The sequence below is a fragment of the Scardinius erythrophthalmus genome, assembly GCF_964197995.2.
Source record: "Scardinius erythrophthalmus genome assembly, chromosome: 21".
In the NCBI taxonomy this organism is placed as follows: Eukaryota; Metazoa; Chordata; class Actinopteri; order Cypriniformes; family Leuciscidae; genus Scardinius; species Scardinius erythrophthalmus.
This window is the reverse complement of record NC_138241.1, coordinates 2,153,766-2,169,487: the sequence shown is the minus strand read 5'-3', so window position 1 is coordinate 2,169,487 and position 15,722 is coordinate 2,153,766. Positions and strand designations below refer to the sequence as shown.

At 39.9% G+C, this 15,722-nt stretch overlaps 1 protein-coding gene across 1 annotated transcript in view; it reads right to left on the bottom strand.

The window, feature by feature from the left end:
- Positions 1-15,722, bottom strand: part of LOC308682205 (neurexin-1a-like) — a gene marked incomplete at its 3' end in the record, with an annotated part of 115,849 nt that overhangs the window by 61,785 nt on the left and 38,342 nt on the right. Inside the window, exons 6-10 of the mRNA XM_081351730.1 lie at positions 14,244-14,366; positions 10,816-11,197; positions 7,939-8,129; positions 7,526-7,699; positions 3,545-3,664 (exon numbers count right to left, since the gene is read on the bottom strand). Of these exons, the coding sequence (XP_081207856.1) occupies positions 3,545-3,664; positions 7,526-7,699; positions 7,939-8,129; positions 10,816-11,197; positions 14,244-14,366 (990 nt within the window). The remainder of the gene's footprint in view (positions 1-3,544; positions 3,665-7,525; positions 7,700-7,938; positions 8,130-10,815; positions 11,198-14,243; positions 14,367-15,722) is intronic.

Here is a 15,722-nt window from a genome sequence, read left to right as displayed (position 1 = left end):
AGCTCAAACGTGCTGCGTAACACGAGAATGAACCTCACTGGTTCTTGCTGAAGCTCAAACGTGCAGCGTAACACGAGAATGAACCTCATTGGTTCTTGCTGAAGCTCAAACGTGCTGCGTAACACGAGAATGAACCTCATTGGTTCTTGCTGAAGCTCAAACGTGCTGCGTAACACGAGAAAGAACCTCACTGGTTCTTGTTGAAGCTCAAACGTGCTGCGTAACACGAGAATGAACCTCATTGGTTCTTGCTGAAGCTCAAACGTGCTGCGTAACACGAGAATGAACCTCACTGGTTCTTGCTGAAGCTCAAACGTGCTGCGTAACACGAGAAAGAACCTCATTGGTTCTTGCTGAAGCTCAAACGTGCTGCGTAACGCGAGAATGAACCTCACTGGTTCTTGTTGAAGCTCAAACGTGCTGCGTAACACGAGAATGAACCTCATTGGTTCTTGCTGAAGCTCAAACGTGCTGCGTAACACGAGAATGAACCTCACTGGTTCTTGCTGAAGCTCAAACGTGCTGCGTAACACGAGAATGAACCTCATTGGTTCTTGCTGAAGCTCAAACGTGCTGCGTAACACGAGAATGAACCTCACTGGTTCTTGCTGAAGCTCAAACGTGCTGCGTAACGCGAGAAAGAACCTCATTGGTTCTTGCTGAAGCTCAAACGTGCAGCGTAACACGAGAATGAACCTCATTGGTTCTTGCTGAAGCTCAAACGTGCTGCGTAACACGAGAAAGAACCTCATTGGTTCTTGCTGAAGCTCAAACGTGCTGCGTAACGCGAGAATGAACCTCACTGGTTCTTGTTGAAGCTCAAACGTGCTGCGTAACACGAGAATGAACCTCATTGGTTCTTGCTGAAGCTCAAACGTGCTGCGTAACACGAGAATGAACCTCACTGGTTCTTGCTGAAGCTCAAACGTGCTGCGTAACGCGAGAAAGAACCTCACTGGTTCTTGCTGAAGCTCAAACGTGCTGCGTAACGCGAGAATGAACCTCATTGGTTCTTGCTGAAGCTCAAACGTGCTGCGTAACACGAGAAAGAACCTCATTGGTTCTTGCTGAAGCTCAAACGTGCTGCGTAACACGAGAATGAACCTCACTGGTTCTTGTTGAAGCTCAAACGGGCTGCGTAACGCGAGAATGAACCTCATTGGTTCTTGCTGAAGCTCAAACGTGCTGCGTAACACGAGAAAGAACCTCATTGGTTCTTGCTGAAGCTCAAACGTGCTGCGTAACACGAGAATGAACCTCACTGGTTCTTGTTGAAGCTCAAACGTGCTGCGTAACGCGAGAATGAACCTCACTGGTTCTTGCTGAAGCTCAAACGGGCTGCGTAACGCGAGAATGAACCTCACTGGTTCTTGCTGAAGCTCAAACGTGCTGCGTAACACGAGAATGAACCTCATTGGTTCTTGCTGAAGCTCAAACGTGCTGCGTAACGCGAGAATGAACCTCACTGGTTCTTGCTGAAGCTCAAACGTGCTGCGTAACACGAGAATGAACCTCATTGGTTCTTGCTGAAGCTCAAACGTGCTGCGTAACGCGAGAATGAACCTCATTGGTTCTTGCTGAAGCTCAAACGTGCTGCGTAACGCGAGAATGAACCTCACTGGTTCTTGCTGAAGCTCAAACGTGCTGCGTAACGCGAGAATGAACCTCACTGGTTCTTGCTGAAGCTCAAACGTGCTGCGTAACACGAGAATGAACCTCATTGGTTCTTGCTGAAGCTCAAACGTGCAGCGTAACGCGAGAATGAACCTCATTGGTTCTTGTTGAAGCTCAAACGTGCTGCGTAACACGAGAATGAACCTCATTGGTTCTTGCTGAAGCTCAAACGTGCTGCGTAAAGCGAGAATGAACCTCACTGGTTCTTGCTGAAGCTCAAACGTGCTGCGTAACACGAGAATGAACCTCATTGGTTCTTGCGGAAGCTCAAACGTAGATGAACGAAAGTCTTACAGGTTTAGATCGACGTGAGGGTTAGTAAATAATGACAGAATTTTCATTTTTGTGTGAGCTATCCCTCTAAAATTCAATCAAGATACTTCAATCAGATCTAAATTTTATTCCAATCAAGCTCAATCGGACTGATTGAGGTGTTTACTAGTAAGCGTTTCAGTCCGACTGGGCCATCAATCTTATAAACTGATTGTTTGGTTGCATGTAAACATAGTTAGTGAGAGGGACTTTACAAGGCTTTTCACATTGTGCTTAGCCCTAGATAATCTTCATTTTAAACACTGCTTATAACCTTGGGTAAGGGAAATTATGAGCAATGTGAGGCATTGGATACATGAAGCAAACATGAAGCAAGGATAACCTAGGATTATTTTTACCCTGGGTTTTAGAAACATCCAGGTTAACTATTTCTAATGTGAAAAGTTCTTATGAAGAATGAAGATTCCCTTCCTGAATGAGAAGAAATATGACGAACATAATTCTCTCTTTTCTGAGCACACATCCTTCAGTACAGTTCATAACTACTGAAAGTGATCTAGATCTACCGTTGATTAGCTGCATTTTCACACAGTTGATGCTCATTTCATGTTTTCATTTCGGGCTACAAGCTAAAATCAATGTTTAACACGATTAAATGAATTTCCTCAGCTCAAAACTGACTTTCAAGCCCCAGTGAGTATATAAACCCTTTGTGCAACTCTAACATGAAGGCTGCTGAGAAAGACATGCTGTCAGTTTTTCGAGATGGTGTGATTCAGTAAGTGTTGTTTGTGCTTCATGTGAGTGCCCTCAAGTGGTGACAGACAATACAGCAGTGCTTTATCACATTGAGACCAGCAGAAAATCCATCTGTCCTGAAGTACAGTGAGTTTAATATAACCATTTTTAGAAAACAGAAAATATAAATAGAAAATACTCTAAACTCTAAACAATCACTTACAATCAATCTTTGGTATTCTAGTTAATAGCGTGTCTGAAATATAGCAGAAATAACTTTTTTTTTCTTTCTTTTTTTTTCAGAAACAGCTCATTTGGTTGAGTTTTGTTTTGTGATGTTGTTTTTGTACTTTGAAATGTTCCATGTGGAATACTCTCAAAAGAATCTCTACAAATGAGTTCTTAAATTGTAAATGGATGACATGACATAAACTATTATAAACATAATTATGATACTTTTTTTACAACTGTGCAAGCAGATTTTTTTAATCTCAAATTAATTTAAAGCAACGCTATTTTTAATATCTGTTCAATCATTGATTTCATCAAATTAATTTGTCATACCACACTGAATTACTGTAGTAACTTTGCTCTCGCTAGAGTGTCCAGCAGTGAAAACCAAATGGTGATTTGCAGCACAGAACACTGTGTCTACACCAGCCGCTATGTTTGACATGACACGTCACACCAGCTTGCAGCTGTCTACACTGAACATGGCAAAGCGTCCATATGATAGTCCACAGTCAACTACACAAATATATGGGTGTTGTTCCCTCATCATTATTACCCTGGATATGATTTCAGTGTTACAACACCACAGATCAAGCAAGCATCTGTTGTACTTTTCATTTTCACTTACCATCATTACACAAAGGTCCTCCGTACGTGGTCATGCTGCAGTCGCAGGTGAAGCCCTCCCACTGCTGGAGACAAACACCCTGGTTACCACAGGAATCCTCCTGACAGGTCGTGCTGGGCCCTACAGGAACACCATCAGAGATCAGGCACAGAAAAACACACATTTTATTACATTAATCATGTAATTGTCACAAGATGAAGAAGATGAAGACGGATGACAGAATTACAAAACATAAACAAGGTTTTATTCAACTGGAAGGCAGCACGCGAAACAGCGCGCACTAACACAAAAAAACAACTGACAACTGAAGCGTGGACAAGGAGGAAATTAAATACACAGTGGTGACGAACTGAATGATGAGCTGCTGAGATTAATGGTATCCATGGCAACAGATGAGTGGCGGGAAACAAAGACAAAAAACACATGTGACTGATGAATACAAACTAAAAGTCCATGAAAGTGAAACTAATAACAAACGGGTCCAGATATCCCTGATAGTTATACTTTTAAAATTATGTTATTACATGATGCTTTGTTATTAACGCATTAACTACTGTACAATAAAACCAAACTTGGTCCCACTTTATACTGAGTGTACTAACATGTAAATTAATCATTTGATACGCTGCACTTATTGTGTTTTTACATTGTACTTACATTTAAAAACACCTGCATGTGCAAATTAATGTCTGTAATTACATGTATAAATACACTGTTGACCTCTTAACCCACCCATAAACCAACCAAACCTGTCCTAACCATATTCGTATCCTCCTCAATATCAGCACAAGTGTCTTCCAATACAACAGCAACACAATAAGTAAGTTGTACTTAACAAGTATTATTATATCATGTAAGTGCATAGCAGTTAAAGACTAGGGATGCAAAGATATACAAATTTTAGCCGATATCGATAACCTATAATTCTTTATATTTGAAAGCCGATAACGATATATTGGCTGCTAAATCTACATCCAATTTTTTGTTGATTACAAAACAAAAGTCTCACCATTAAAAGACATGTCACAAGCACTATAACATAAATCAAACGAAAAAAGTACAGTAGCATACCAGTGTAAGTTTAACTTTATTAAAGAACCGCTATAAAGCCAAAACAATCTCTGTTACCTTAAATTATACGTTTATCTCTGTAAAGCTGCTTTGAAACAATCTACATTGTTAAAAGCGCTATATAAATGAAGATGACTTGACTTGACTTGACTAAGTTTTAAAATAGATTTTACACTCCTATGGCCAACTTTCTGTACCAAAAAAAAAAAGCTTTTGGCACCGTCATGGCGAACAGTGCACATCTGAAGTGTTTTAGCTAAAGGAAATAATCCATTATTTATTGGCTTAAAGATATCGGCCAAATCTTCTTATTGGACCGATAATGATAACATTAAAAATTACCATACTGCATATCAGCCGATACCGATATGGTGGCTGATATATCATGACATATTTAAATGTTTTTATCCTTGAAAAAAATGTCTTCATGGCTTAAAATATCTTAAATGTAACTCTACACCTTTGCCTCATTTAGTATGCGTGGTTCTACGAATATGCAAATGAGCCCCGCCTCCACTCACTCACTCAGCTCAGAGATCCACTGGTTGACGATCACACGTTGATCTGATTGGTTACAAGGTAGTTTGTGATGTCAGAAACACCAGCGATTTCAAAGCGTGTTTTTGAGACTGTCTTTGGTTCACTGCAGTTTTAAGGAGGAAATACTCAGCAATGGTGTCGACTTATGAATTTACACATGGTTTGTCTTAAAGCATATTAAAAACACCACATAGACACATCAACAACATTAAAAGCTGGATTTTCACCACAGGAGGACTTTAATAAGTGCTCTTGAAGCTCTGATTGGCTGCTGGCTAGGGCCACGCCTCCAACTTACTATATACCAGCCAGCCTCCCATTTATACTCAGAGCCTGTTTACACCTGGTCACTTCATGTGACTGATCGGATAGCTATCTGATTTGTCTGGTTTGCCTCATCCATCATCAAAAACCTGTGACCTGTGAATGGTTTTTCCCAGGTTTTGGTCACATATAACATGCAATCCTGGAATACTGGAACTGCAACCTTTGGCAAAGAGGATGTTTGGGGCAGAAAGTTCCCAAGATTCAATGGTACTAACTTTTGGCAAACCAGGTAAAAATCTGGTAAAATTTGGCAAACCCAGTTATTATTTAATAATAATAATAACCTTTATTTTATAAAGCGCCTTTAAAAGCAGCTTCTCAAAGCGCTGTACACATAATAAACAACTGTTAAAAGCAACAAGAAACACATCAACAGGAAACTGCAAGTTTAAAAAATATGTCTTAAGCTGACCTTTAAAAATGGCATAAGTCTGAGTATTTCATACTCAAAAGCGCTCTTGGTTCCTTGATTTCAGATGAACCAATAAAAAACACACTTGTGCCCTTACGCATGGAGTGCTTCTCAATACCCTAATGAAATTTCACATGAATATCTTAATTCATATTTAACAACATACAGGCATACGGCTCCCTTGTGCGCAACTTCTTCCTCCACCTTGTTTCCTTTCCTTACATGTTGCCCTTGAATCTTAAGAGAGTAGCAAGGACGCAAGGAAAGGAAATGAGAATTCATCAATAATGAATTGTGAAACACCCAGATACAGTACAAGGACTTTCGAACAAGGACGAAGCAGCTGCCAAGAAAAAGGTCAATGTGTCATTTATGGAAAATAGGAATGTAATGAAAACAGAATGAAATATGAATGTTGTTTGTGGTATAACACAGTGTATGTAAAGTAGATTTCATGCAGCAAACTCAGCAGAAATCCTTCTATTCATTTAGGAGTGTTTCCGGCAGACACTGAAAACGTCTGCATTTGCATGAGACACAATGAACATCTACAGCTTAACAGATACAACAAATCTTCTGACAACAGCAATAATAGTGAGAGTGTAGAATGCTTACTGAGGTAAACTGAGTAAACCATGGGCTGTTTACACAACACCAAACACTTTTTATGCTTTTTGGCCATTAATTTACAGGACAACAGCGTTTTGGTGGACTGAAAATACAAACTTTTGAAAACGGGTTTCAAAATGCACGTTTTTGAAAACTAACACCCTTTTCTCTGTGTAAACCACAAAAACGCGAATCTGTGAAAACCGTTACGTCATGCACATGAGTATTACTTGTTTAGTCTATAGGCTTTTTTTAATCTTTTTTTTTTTTTTTTTTTTTTTTACAGATATAATAGATATACAGATACTGTACATACATGAGGGGAGGTATTGGAAAAATGTCACCTGTAGTAAGTCAGTCTTAACAATAGGAAACAACTAAAAGATTTGGAATTTGAACATGTCTGAAATATTAAAAGTCACTTTAATTAATACAAATTATACATTTTAACCACTTGGTGGAACTGGCAGGCGTTCCCTTAGGCATTCTGCACCGTGGAAGCGCGGCAGAGCATTCTCAGGTATAAATATGCAGCTATAATGCACGTATGTGATTTTGAATTAATATTTCATGTCGATATACAATGGTTACATACTGTTAAAACTTGTGGTATTGATATCTTTGTTAGACTGACAACTTTATAGAACAGTGGCAAGGAAAACTAACTTTACAGAGCTCCGTGAGCTCCCTAGTCGGGAGCATTTCCGTTGTGTTGTGGCTTGATTTTGGGATGCTGTGGCTTGTTTTCGTTGTTTTGTGGCTTGTTTCTGTTGTTGTGAACTTATGTTTGCTTTTTGAATTGCGTTGTGTTGTGCACTACTAGGCCACCATACCTAAGGGTTACTTTTTGAAGGTCCCCTGTGGACATTCAAGTAATAATGTAACTACATGTTAACTCACTTATCTAGAGTCAGCAGACCATGGTTGCAAAATAAACCCCAGAGAGGGTGATCAGATCCTGTAGCATCAATAATTATTGCATTATTCCGCATATTACACAGAAAGAAAAAAGATGCTGTCACCTTCACATCCTCTCTCAATCTGTCCAACACAGGCCAGCGCTTCTGACATCAGGTCTGGCAAACGGCCGTTCAGATCCACAGATGCCAAACAGCCTTGAAATCCTTCCTTTGCGTGAACTAACTTGGGTAAATCTTTGTACATCTTCTCGGGAACACCAGCAATATAAAGATCACCTGCAAAGAGAGCATAATGTTCAAAATGATATAGTTAAATATCATATATTGTTAACATCCCTCTCATCCTCTAAACTTTAAAATGAAATCAGTTTACACAGGAACATAATATATTATGCATTTATTATTGTATAAAATTAATTTGTGGATCTAAGAAATATTTTTTAATCGATAAAACCCTTTGTCACAGCGGCTGTATGAATTGACAAGTTACAATAACACTATAATGTGAAATCTACCTTTTAGGTCGAGGTTCTTGGCCCCCACAGTGGTCTGGGTGGTGATCTGGGTGTCGATCTTGACAGTGTGCATGTTATTCGTGTCTCTGGAGATGATGACGTTGTGCCACTGGTTGTCATTGAGAGGTTTGTTTGAGTTTCCTTTGATGAGATGAGCACCGTTTCCCAGATCTGAGACGTAATGCAGGTAGCTAAACAAAGATTTAAGATTCGTTATCAGGTGCAAGCTGAATACAGTTTAACAATATGGAAAAGAAAAATCACAAACAAGATCTCTGTAATATCTCGATTGTTTTTCTTAGATAGAGATGTAATTACATGGAGACATTTTGCTGAAGAAAAGTTTTACTCTTGAGATAAAGACCCTAAACTGACATGTTTGCTCGAGTCGAGAGTAACAGAAGTAATCTACATAATCCCTCAAGTTGTCTGCAATGAAAAGTCAGACATCTCAATAAGAACTTAAATATTTTTTGTCAAATTCTTTCAGGTTTAAATTATTTGAGCTAAGCTTTTACACCTTATACACCTTATAAGTCATTATATGGTCTCATGAGTAATTGTGTTTTGGTAATAAGTAATAATTATTACACCTTTAGAAAGTATAATGCATATACTGTATGTAATGCATATGCATTACAATCAACCAATTTTGGATGCAACAAGGAATCTGCAAATTTGATTGTTTTGTTTAGTTTTCAGTGTGTTTTAGTTTGGTTCTCCCTGTTTCTGTTTGCCTGTGTTCCTAGTTAGTCTCCATAGTTGTTAATTTGATTCACACACATGTTCTGTTTTACACTGATTACTCACCCTTGTATTTAAACCCCGAGTTTCAATTGTTCAGTTTTCCGATGTCGTTTATGGTTATGTGTTTGTGTTTCTGTGACTTCTCCAGTGCTTTCCTACATGCTTACTCATCATCGTGCTTTCATTACAGCCACTCATACATGACAGAATATCGCACCAAGAATAGACTATTTTAGCTGTGTTTTTATCTTAATCGAGCAAAAGGACCATTCACTGGAGGACCACACAAGCGACTTTTTAGATTTGGCATGGCTAACCCACTATGCGGACTGTGGACCGTTCACCTCAGGTGTGCCTCACAGAGCGCGTGGTCCACAGGGGGATTTCGTCACATTTGTGCAGTGGGTGCTGGTGAATAACAGATCTCCATCTGCCCCACTCCGGACCCAGAGCCCAGCCAGCCACTGCCCGCACACTACACGGAGCTAACGCCAGAGGCACCACAGACTGAGACCAGAGCCTGCCGAGATGCACAAGCCAGTAAAGAGGACTGAGACAACCACCGCCCTAGAGCCCGACCCAAAGGAAAAGTCTGACCAGGTGCGTGAGACGGCTACATCGTCAGTACCAGTGGGAGTGTATTGGAGTACGAGGTCATGGAATGGAGCCCCGCCCACACTCCTGATTCTGAGGGTGAGCTGCATATGGCCTCTGGGAATTATTACGAGAAATTTGAGGTGGGTGTTTCCCTGTGTCTCCCATCCCCGCTGTTCCTGCCCAGCTCCCAGTCTCCTGTGTCTCCACTGGTCCTGCCCAGCTCCCAGTCTCCTGTGTCTCCACTGGTCCTGCCCAGCTCCCAGTCTCCTGTGTCTCCACTGGTCCTGCCCAGGTCCAAGTCTCCTGTGTCTCCACTGGTCCTGTCCAGCTGTAAGTCTCCTGTGTCTCCCATCCCCGCTATTCCTGTCCAGTTCCAAGTCTCCTGCGTCTCTGCTGGTCCCGCACAGAGATCCCACCCAACCTCCCACTCCCACCTTCTCTTCCAATGACTGCCAGTTCCTCAGCCCCGACTCTGCTGTTTGCCTTCAGTCCCTCGGCTCCTCCTCTGTTTGTTCCACTCTGCTCCACTGATCCACCTCGGGCTTTCCAGTCTCCAGCTCCACATCAGCACAAGGATCCCCTGGTTCCGCCTCCAGCCGCCAAGCCCATAATTCCACCTCTGCTCAGTGACCAGTCGGCTCCACCTTGACTCATCCCTCCCTCGGCTCCACATAGGATCATCAGCCTTCCGGCTCCTCCTTGGTCAGATGTTGTTCTACCTACGCCAAGGACTTCCGGGTCTTCAGCTGCACCTCGACCCTCCACCCATTTGGCTTTGTCAGACTCTGCCTTCCCTCCGGCTCCACCTTATTCCTCAATCCCATCGGCTTCGCCTCAGTCCTCTGGCACCCTGACTCCACCTCGGATGCTCATCGCTGCTGCCTGAACCTTCAGCGTTGCTCGGCCCCATCAGCTCTTGGCTCACGGCTCCTCCCTCCATCGACTCCACTATGGGCCATCATCCTGGCTGTGGTCTGGGTCCCAGCTTGGCTCCTCCTGATTCTGACTTCTCTAGCACTCTCCTGCATGTGAGTTTGTTAAATAAAGACGGTTTCTGTTTATTCATTGTTGTGCATTAATAACAGCCACACGTACGTGACACTTTAAGTGAGTGTTATCATATTTTTCTATACACTGTCAGTTCAATATCTCTGTCTCAATGTTTCCTGAGCTATTGAAGGGCAAACCTCTGAGAAATAAAATCACTGGTAAGGGATGAATATTTTCAATTCTGATAGCACCTCGACTGTCAATAATATGGATGATTTTAAAGATCTAAATATAAATAGGTCTAATATAATAAAAATAATAATAATAGGAAAATTCCACACTAACCTGTGCACATTGATACATTTCCATACCTAGAAATATCTCTTTTTTTTCAAGGATTATAAAATATTTTGGAAGGGAATGAAGATGTTGAATGAATGATTGAATTAATAAATTACTTATTAATGCACATATTCTCTTAAACCATGTACAGCACTAAGAGCATCTAACTGTAATGCTCATGTCTGTCTCTCCATAACGTACCCCTTCACCAGCTCTACAGCTATGAAATCATTTCCATCTCCACTATTGAACATGATGAGTCCGTCTGATGAGGTGGTCTTGAACTGGAAGAACAGGTGCATGGAATAGTACGCCTGCAGTGTGCTCAGAGTCACATAGCTTGAGCAGGACTTGAAGGTCACTGGATCTGCAATGATGTTCTTAAATCCGATCACGGCGTTGACTTCACAGTATTCGATGTCTCCGTTCTTGCAGAGGTCGATGTATGGCTTGCCATTAAAAGTCAGACTCTGGAGATGCCCAATGAAGTTGGAGGGGATGACGGGTTGGTAGCGTTTCTCTGTAATGATCCCCGTCTCTATGTTATGAAACTCCAGCTGTGTGTGGTCACCTGGTATCTCTCCTGTTTCATGGCAGAGTGTTGAGAAAAATTAAAGGTTTATTTCATGTGGATCATAAAAAAGCAAACAAACTCCAACTAGGCCTATCATGATGATTAGTTTATTAACTTATCATACAATATAGACTGCAATAATGCCTATTGTAGGGCTTTTCACACTTGAAATAGTTAACCCTTAATCACTGTAAACCCTGGGTTATCTTGCTTCATGTTTCACATTGCTCATAATTTACCCGGGGGTTAACAATTAATCCTGGGTCTTCATACGCTGCAGTTTCAAACCGTGCATTCCTAAACCCAGGGTTAAAGTCATTATTTGCATATTTGCGGTGTCAGTGTCACTGATTGGACGAACGCCGCTTGTGAAATGTTTATATAAACGCTTCAGCACTGCATGTCCTCAAATGATAAATTGCCAACTGTACTATCAAGTTTATCCTGAACAGACTTTTTGGACAATAAAGGTAAGAATGAGAGTCTCATCTTCACTCCAATTGTTGCGTTTTCTGTCACCATTTACGTGGCACGCGAATGGCTGTGGACTGCTAAGCATCTAGTCATAACATTCTAACAGTGCATCTTTTCACACTGTTCACTGTTCAGTTTGGTACCGCAACGCGGGGTTAACAGAGTAAAATCTGCTCTAATCCTGCTCCAATGTAAATCCCACTTCTAAATTATAAGTATGGGTAACACTTTATTTTGATGGTCCTTATTAACACTGTTGACTATAAGTAACTTTGCAACTACATGTCAACTAACTCTCTTTAGAGTATTAGTTGACTGTCTGCTTAATATCTGCTAGCTCTTTATTGTAATAGTCTATAAGTAACTTATTCTAACCCTAACCCTACCATTATCTACTAATACTCTACTAACACTCTAATGAGAGCTAGTAGACATGTACAGTACAGGTCAAAAGTTTGGTAACATTATGATTTTTTTATATTTTTGAAAGAAGTCTCTAATGCTTATCAAGGCTGCGTTTATTTGATAAAAAATACAGGAAAAAAAAACAGTAATATTGTGAAATATTATTACAACTTAAAATAATAGTTTTCTATTTGAATATACTTTAAAAAATAATTTATTCCTGTGATGCAAAGCTGAATCAGGTTCAGCATCTGATTCAGCATCATTACTCCAGTCTTCAGTGTCACATGTGACATCCAGTCTATCACATGATCCTTCAGAAGTGTTGGAAACAGTTCTGCTGCCTAATATATTTGATGAATAAAAGGTTAAAAAGAACTGCATTTATTCTGAATAAAAAAAAATATTTTCTAATAATATAAATCTTCTTTACTATCACTTTTTATCAATTTAACACATCCTTGCTGAATAAAAGTATTGATTTATTTCAAAAAAAGAAAGAAAAAAAATACTGACCAGTAGTGTATATTGTTGTTACAAAATATCTCTATTTTTAAAACATTTGCTTCTTTTTTATATATATATATATATATATATATATATATATATATATATATATATATATATATATATATATATATATATATTTTTTTTTATTATTATTTTTTTTTTTTACTTTTTATTCATCAAAGTATCCTAAAAAAAGTATCACAGGTTATGAAAAAATATTAAGCAGCAGAACTGTTTCCTGAATCATCATATTAGAGTGATTTCTAAAGGATCATGTGATAGACTGGAGTAATGATCCTGAAAATTCAGCTTTGCATCACAGAAATAAATGATAATTTAAAGTATAATAAATTGAAAACCAATTTAATATATCACAATATAAATTTTTTTTTTCTGTATTTTTGATCAAATAAATACAGGCTTGATAAGCAGTTTGCATATCTGCTTAAAGCATAATGTTTCCAAACTTTTGTAGGTGTAGGTGCAACGTTACTTATAGTTAAAGGTGCTGTAAGTGATGCGACGCGTTTTTTACGCCAAAACATTTTTTGTCACATACAGCAAACATCTCCTCACTATCCGCTCGCTGCCTGTCCCCTGAACACACTGTAAAGAAACGCGGTCTCTCTAGACACCACAGGCTCCACAAACGGCAACAAAAACAAACTGGGCTCAACCGCACCCCGAAACATAATAAACAGTGTTCCAGCCAATCACCGACAAGAAGTATTTGAGGGTGGGGTTTGGGGGGTTAGTGCGCGTGCAGAAGGGCTTCCAATCTGACATTCAGTTGCTGTGTTTTTGCAGAACAGGTAAATCCATTTTTCTTTCTAAACTGACGTTCATGTTCGCTAAACCAACACAAGGATGTAATTAGCTAGATTAGCTAATTAAAGCATTTATCTAACTTGGCGACATTACTCATTGAATGAAGTATCAGTAAAACTTAACTTTGTTTGTAGTGACTATTTGGACTTTCCTTTATGTCGGAAAGGAGGGGAGGAGCGAGGAGACGGGATGAGGAGGAGGGAGGGTCGAGCTAGCCTCTGTTTTGTTTGACAACAATTCGAATGTCAACAAGAAGTAACGTCTCCCGGGATCGCTTAGAGCACCTTTAACAGAATGTGTTAAAGTGAAAACCCGTAGTGTGAAACGTTCCTTTACCAGGGGTTAAAAGAGGTTTTAGAATGCCGATAACCCGATGTTAATCACAGTGTGAAAAGCCTTTTAGATATTTTAATAGGTGTTTTCCAGAAAGAAAATTTGGAAGATTAAGTCCAAATGGATTTGATTTCAAAGCCTCATTCCATCCACGTCATGATGAGACAATTAACCAATGTTAATTAAACTGTTCAAGAAAATATGACAAGGAAAGAATAACACAGCTAGATTATTAGTAATGTACTGCCAATGTTTTTTTGTTTTGTTTTTTTATGATAATCCAATCATAATGTTGGGCATTGCTGTCTGAACTGGTGGCTGTTTAAATAACTCCAACCAAAAAACGCATATGAGATAAATCAGATATATATGCAACAAAAACATAATATTACAACTGCACAAAATGCAAATGCACAAATGAACTTGCACAGGTAAACTAAATAGTCAGAATGTGTAACTCCCATTGTAACAGTATAAAGCAAAAGAACAGGAGCAAACAGGATACCTTCCACAGTGGGCAAATCATCCACAGACAGCTTCAGACTCTTCCCTCTCCGGATCACTCGCACTGTGTGCCATTCATTATCATTCAGATTCTGACCAGCAAACATGGTCTCGGGTCCCTTGCCTGTGGGACAGCCCAGATCACAGTTAAACACACACTCATAAAGCAATGGAAAAAAGAGGTGGACAACACTGACATTTAGTAATAATGATATCACCTTAGTAAAAATGCCCCCAAAATATTAAACATTTAAAACATTGCTTACCACACAAGTCATACATCCCTGAAATCTTCATCAGTAATGATGATGAAGAAATAAATCCACAAATTAAGTCTAGATTTTGGCACATATGAGCCATCTTGCACAACTTTCTGGTATATGTAAGCAATAAAGTGCGAGACTGTATTAACAAACAGCACACCTGGGGTAGCTTATTGCTTTTATAAAACGGTAAGCAAATATTAAAGCCCAAAATATGTAATTATATGCACCTTTTTTTTTTTAAAGTAAAATCATTAAATGCCACCCCTACGCTAGGAAAAAATAGTAATTTACTGTAAACAGGAGAGGAGAAGAGGATCTGGATGCAGCTTTTTTACTTTATTGACAAAAATTATAATAAATGGAAAAACACAGGCTGCAGACAAACACGGTGAGAAAACAAATGCAACAGCTTTGCACATATTACAATGTCAATACTAAACAAAAGACAGAACTAAACTCAGGGCTTAAAGTCACAAGATAATGCGCAACTTATCTAGAAAGAGGTGATGAACCCAATCATTAACTATGAGTGGGAACATAGGGAACAAAGAAAACAGAAACAGAGCACATAAAAACAGGTGATACAAACTAAGGCCGCATTTACACTGCCATATCCGATATCTGCATGTTCACTATACACTTGTTCTAACCGTGTTAGATGCACTCTCACCATCCACTTTAAGGAAGTCTTCGGTCAAACTGCATCAGTATTATCCGTTCACGATCAGCTGTTCAACCTCTGTCAAGGTAATACTTCCATCAATGCATATGCTCTTCAGTTCCACACTATAGCGGCATCTAGCGGGTGGAATGAGACAGCCCTGTTCACAGCCTTTTGCCAGGGTCTCAACCCGGAAGTGCGCCACCAGATGTTAATTTATGACGACACCGTCAGTCTGGAGGGTTTCATTCAGAAAACTGTGCACATCTCCCAACGTCTATCAGCCTGTTCACTGGATCAACCCGCTCCGCGTCCTCCGCCCACCTCAACATCTGTCGCCCTTCCATCACCTGAACCCATGGAGGTTGACGCATATCATCTCACCAACGCGGAGCGTCAAAGAAGGCTACTACAGCACTTATTTCTGTATTGTGGAGGGTAAGGTCACATCATCACGAACTGCCCGATTCGACCACCATGCCCAGCAGTGAGTACTATCCAGTTCCTGCCTCAGATTGCACTCCTCACTCGCACACTTGTCCAAATTCTCACC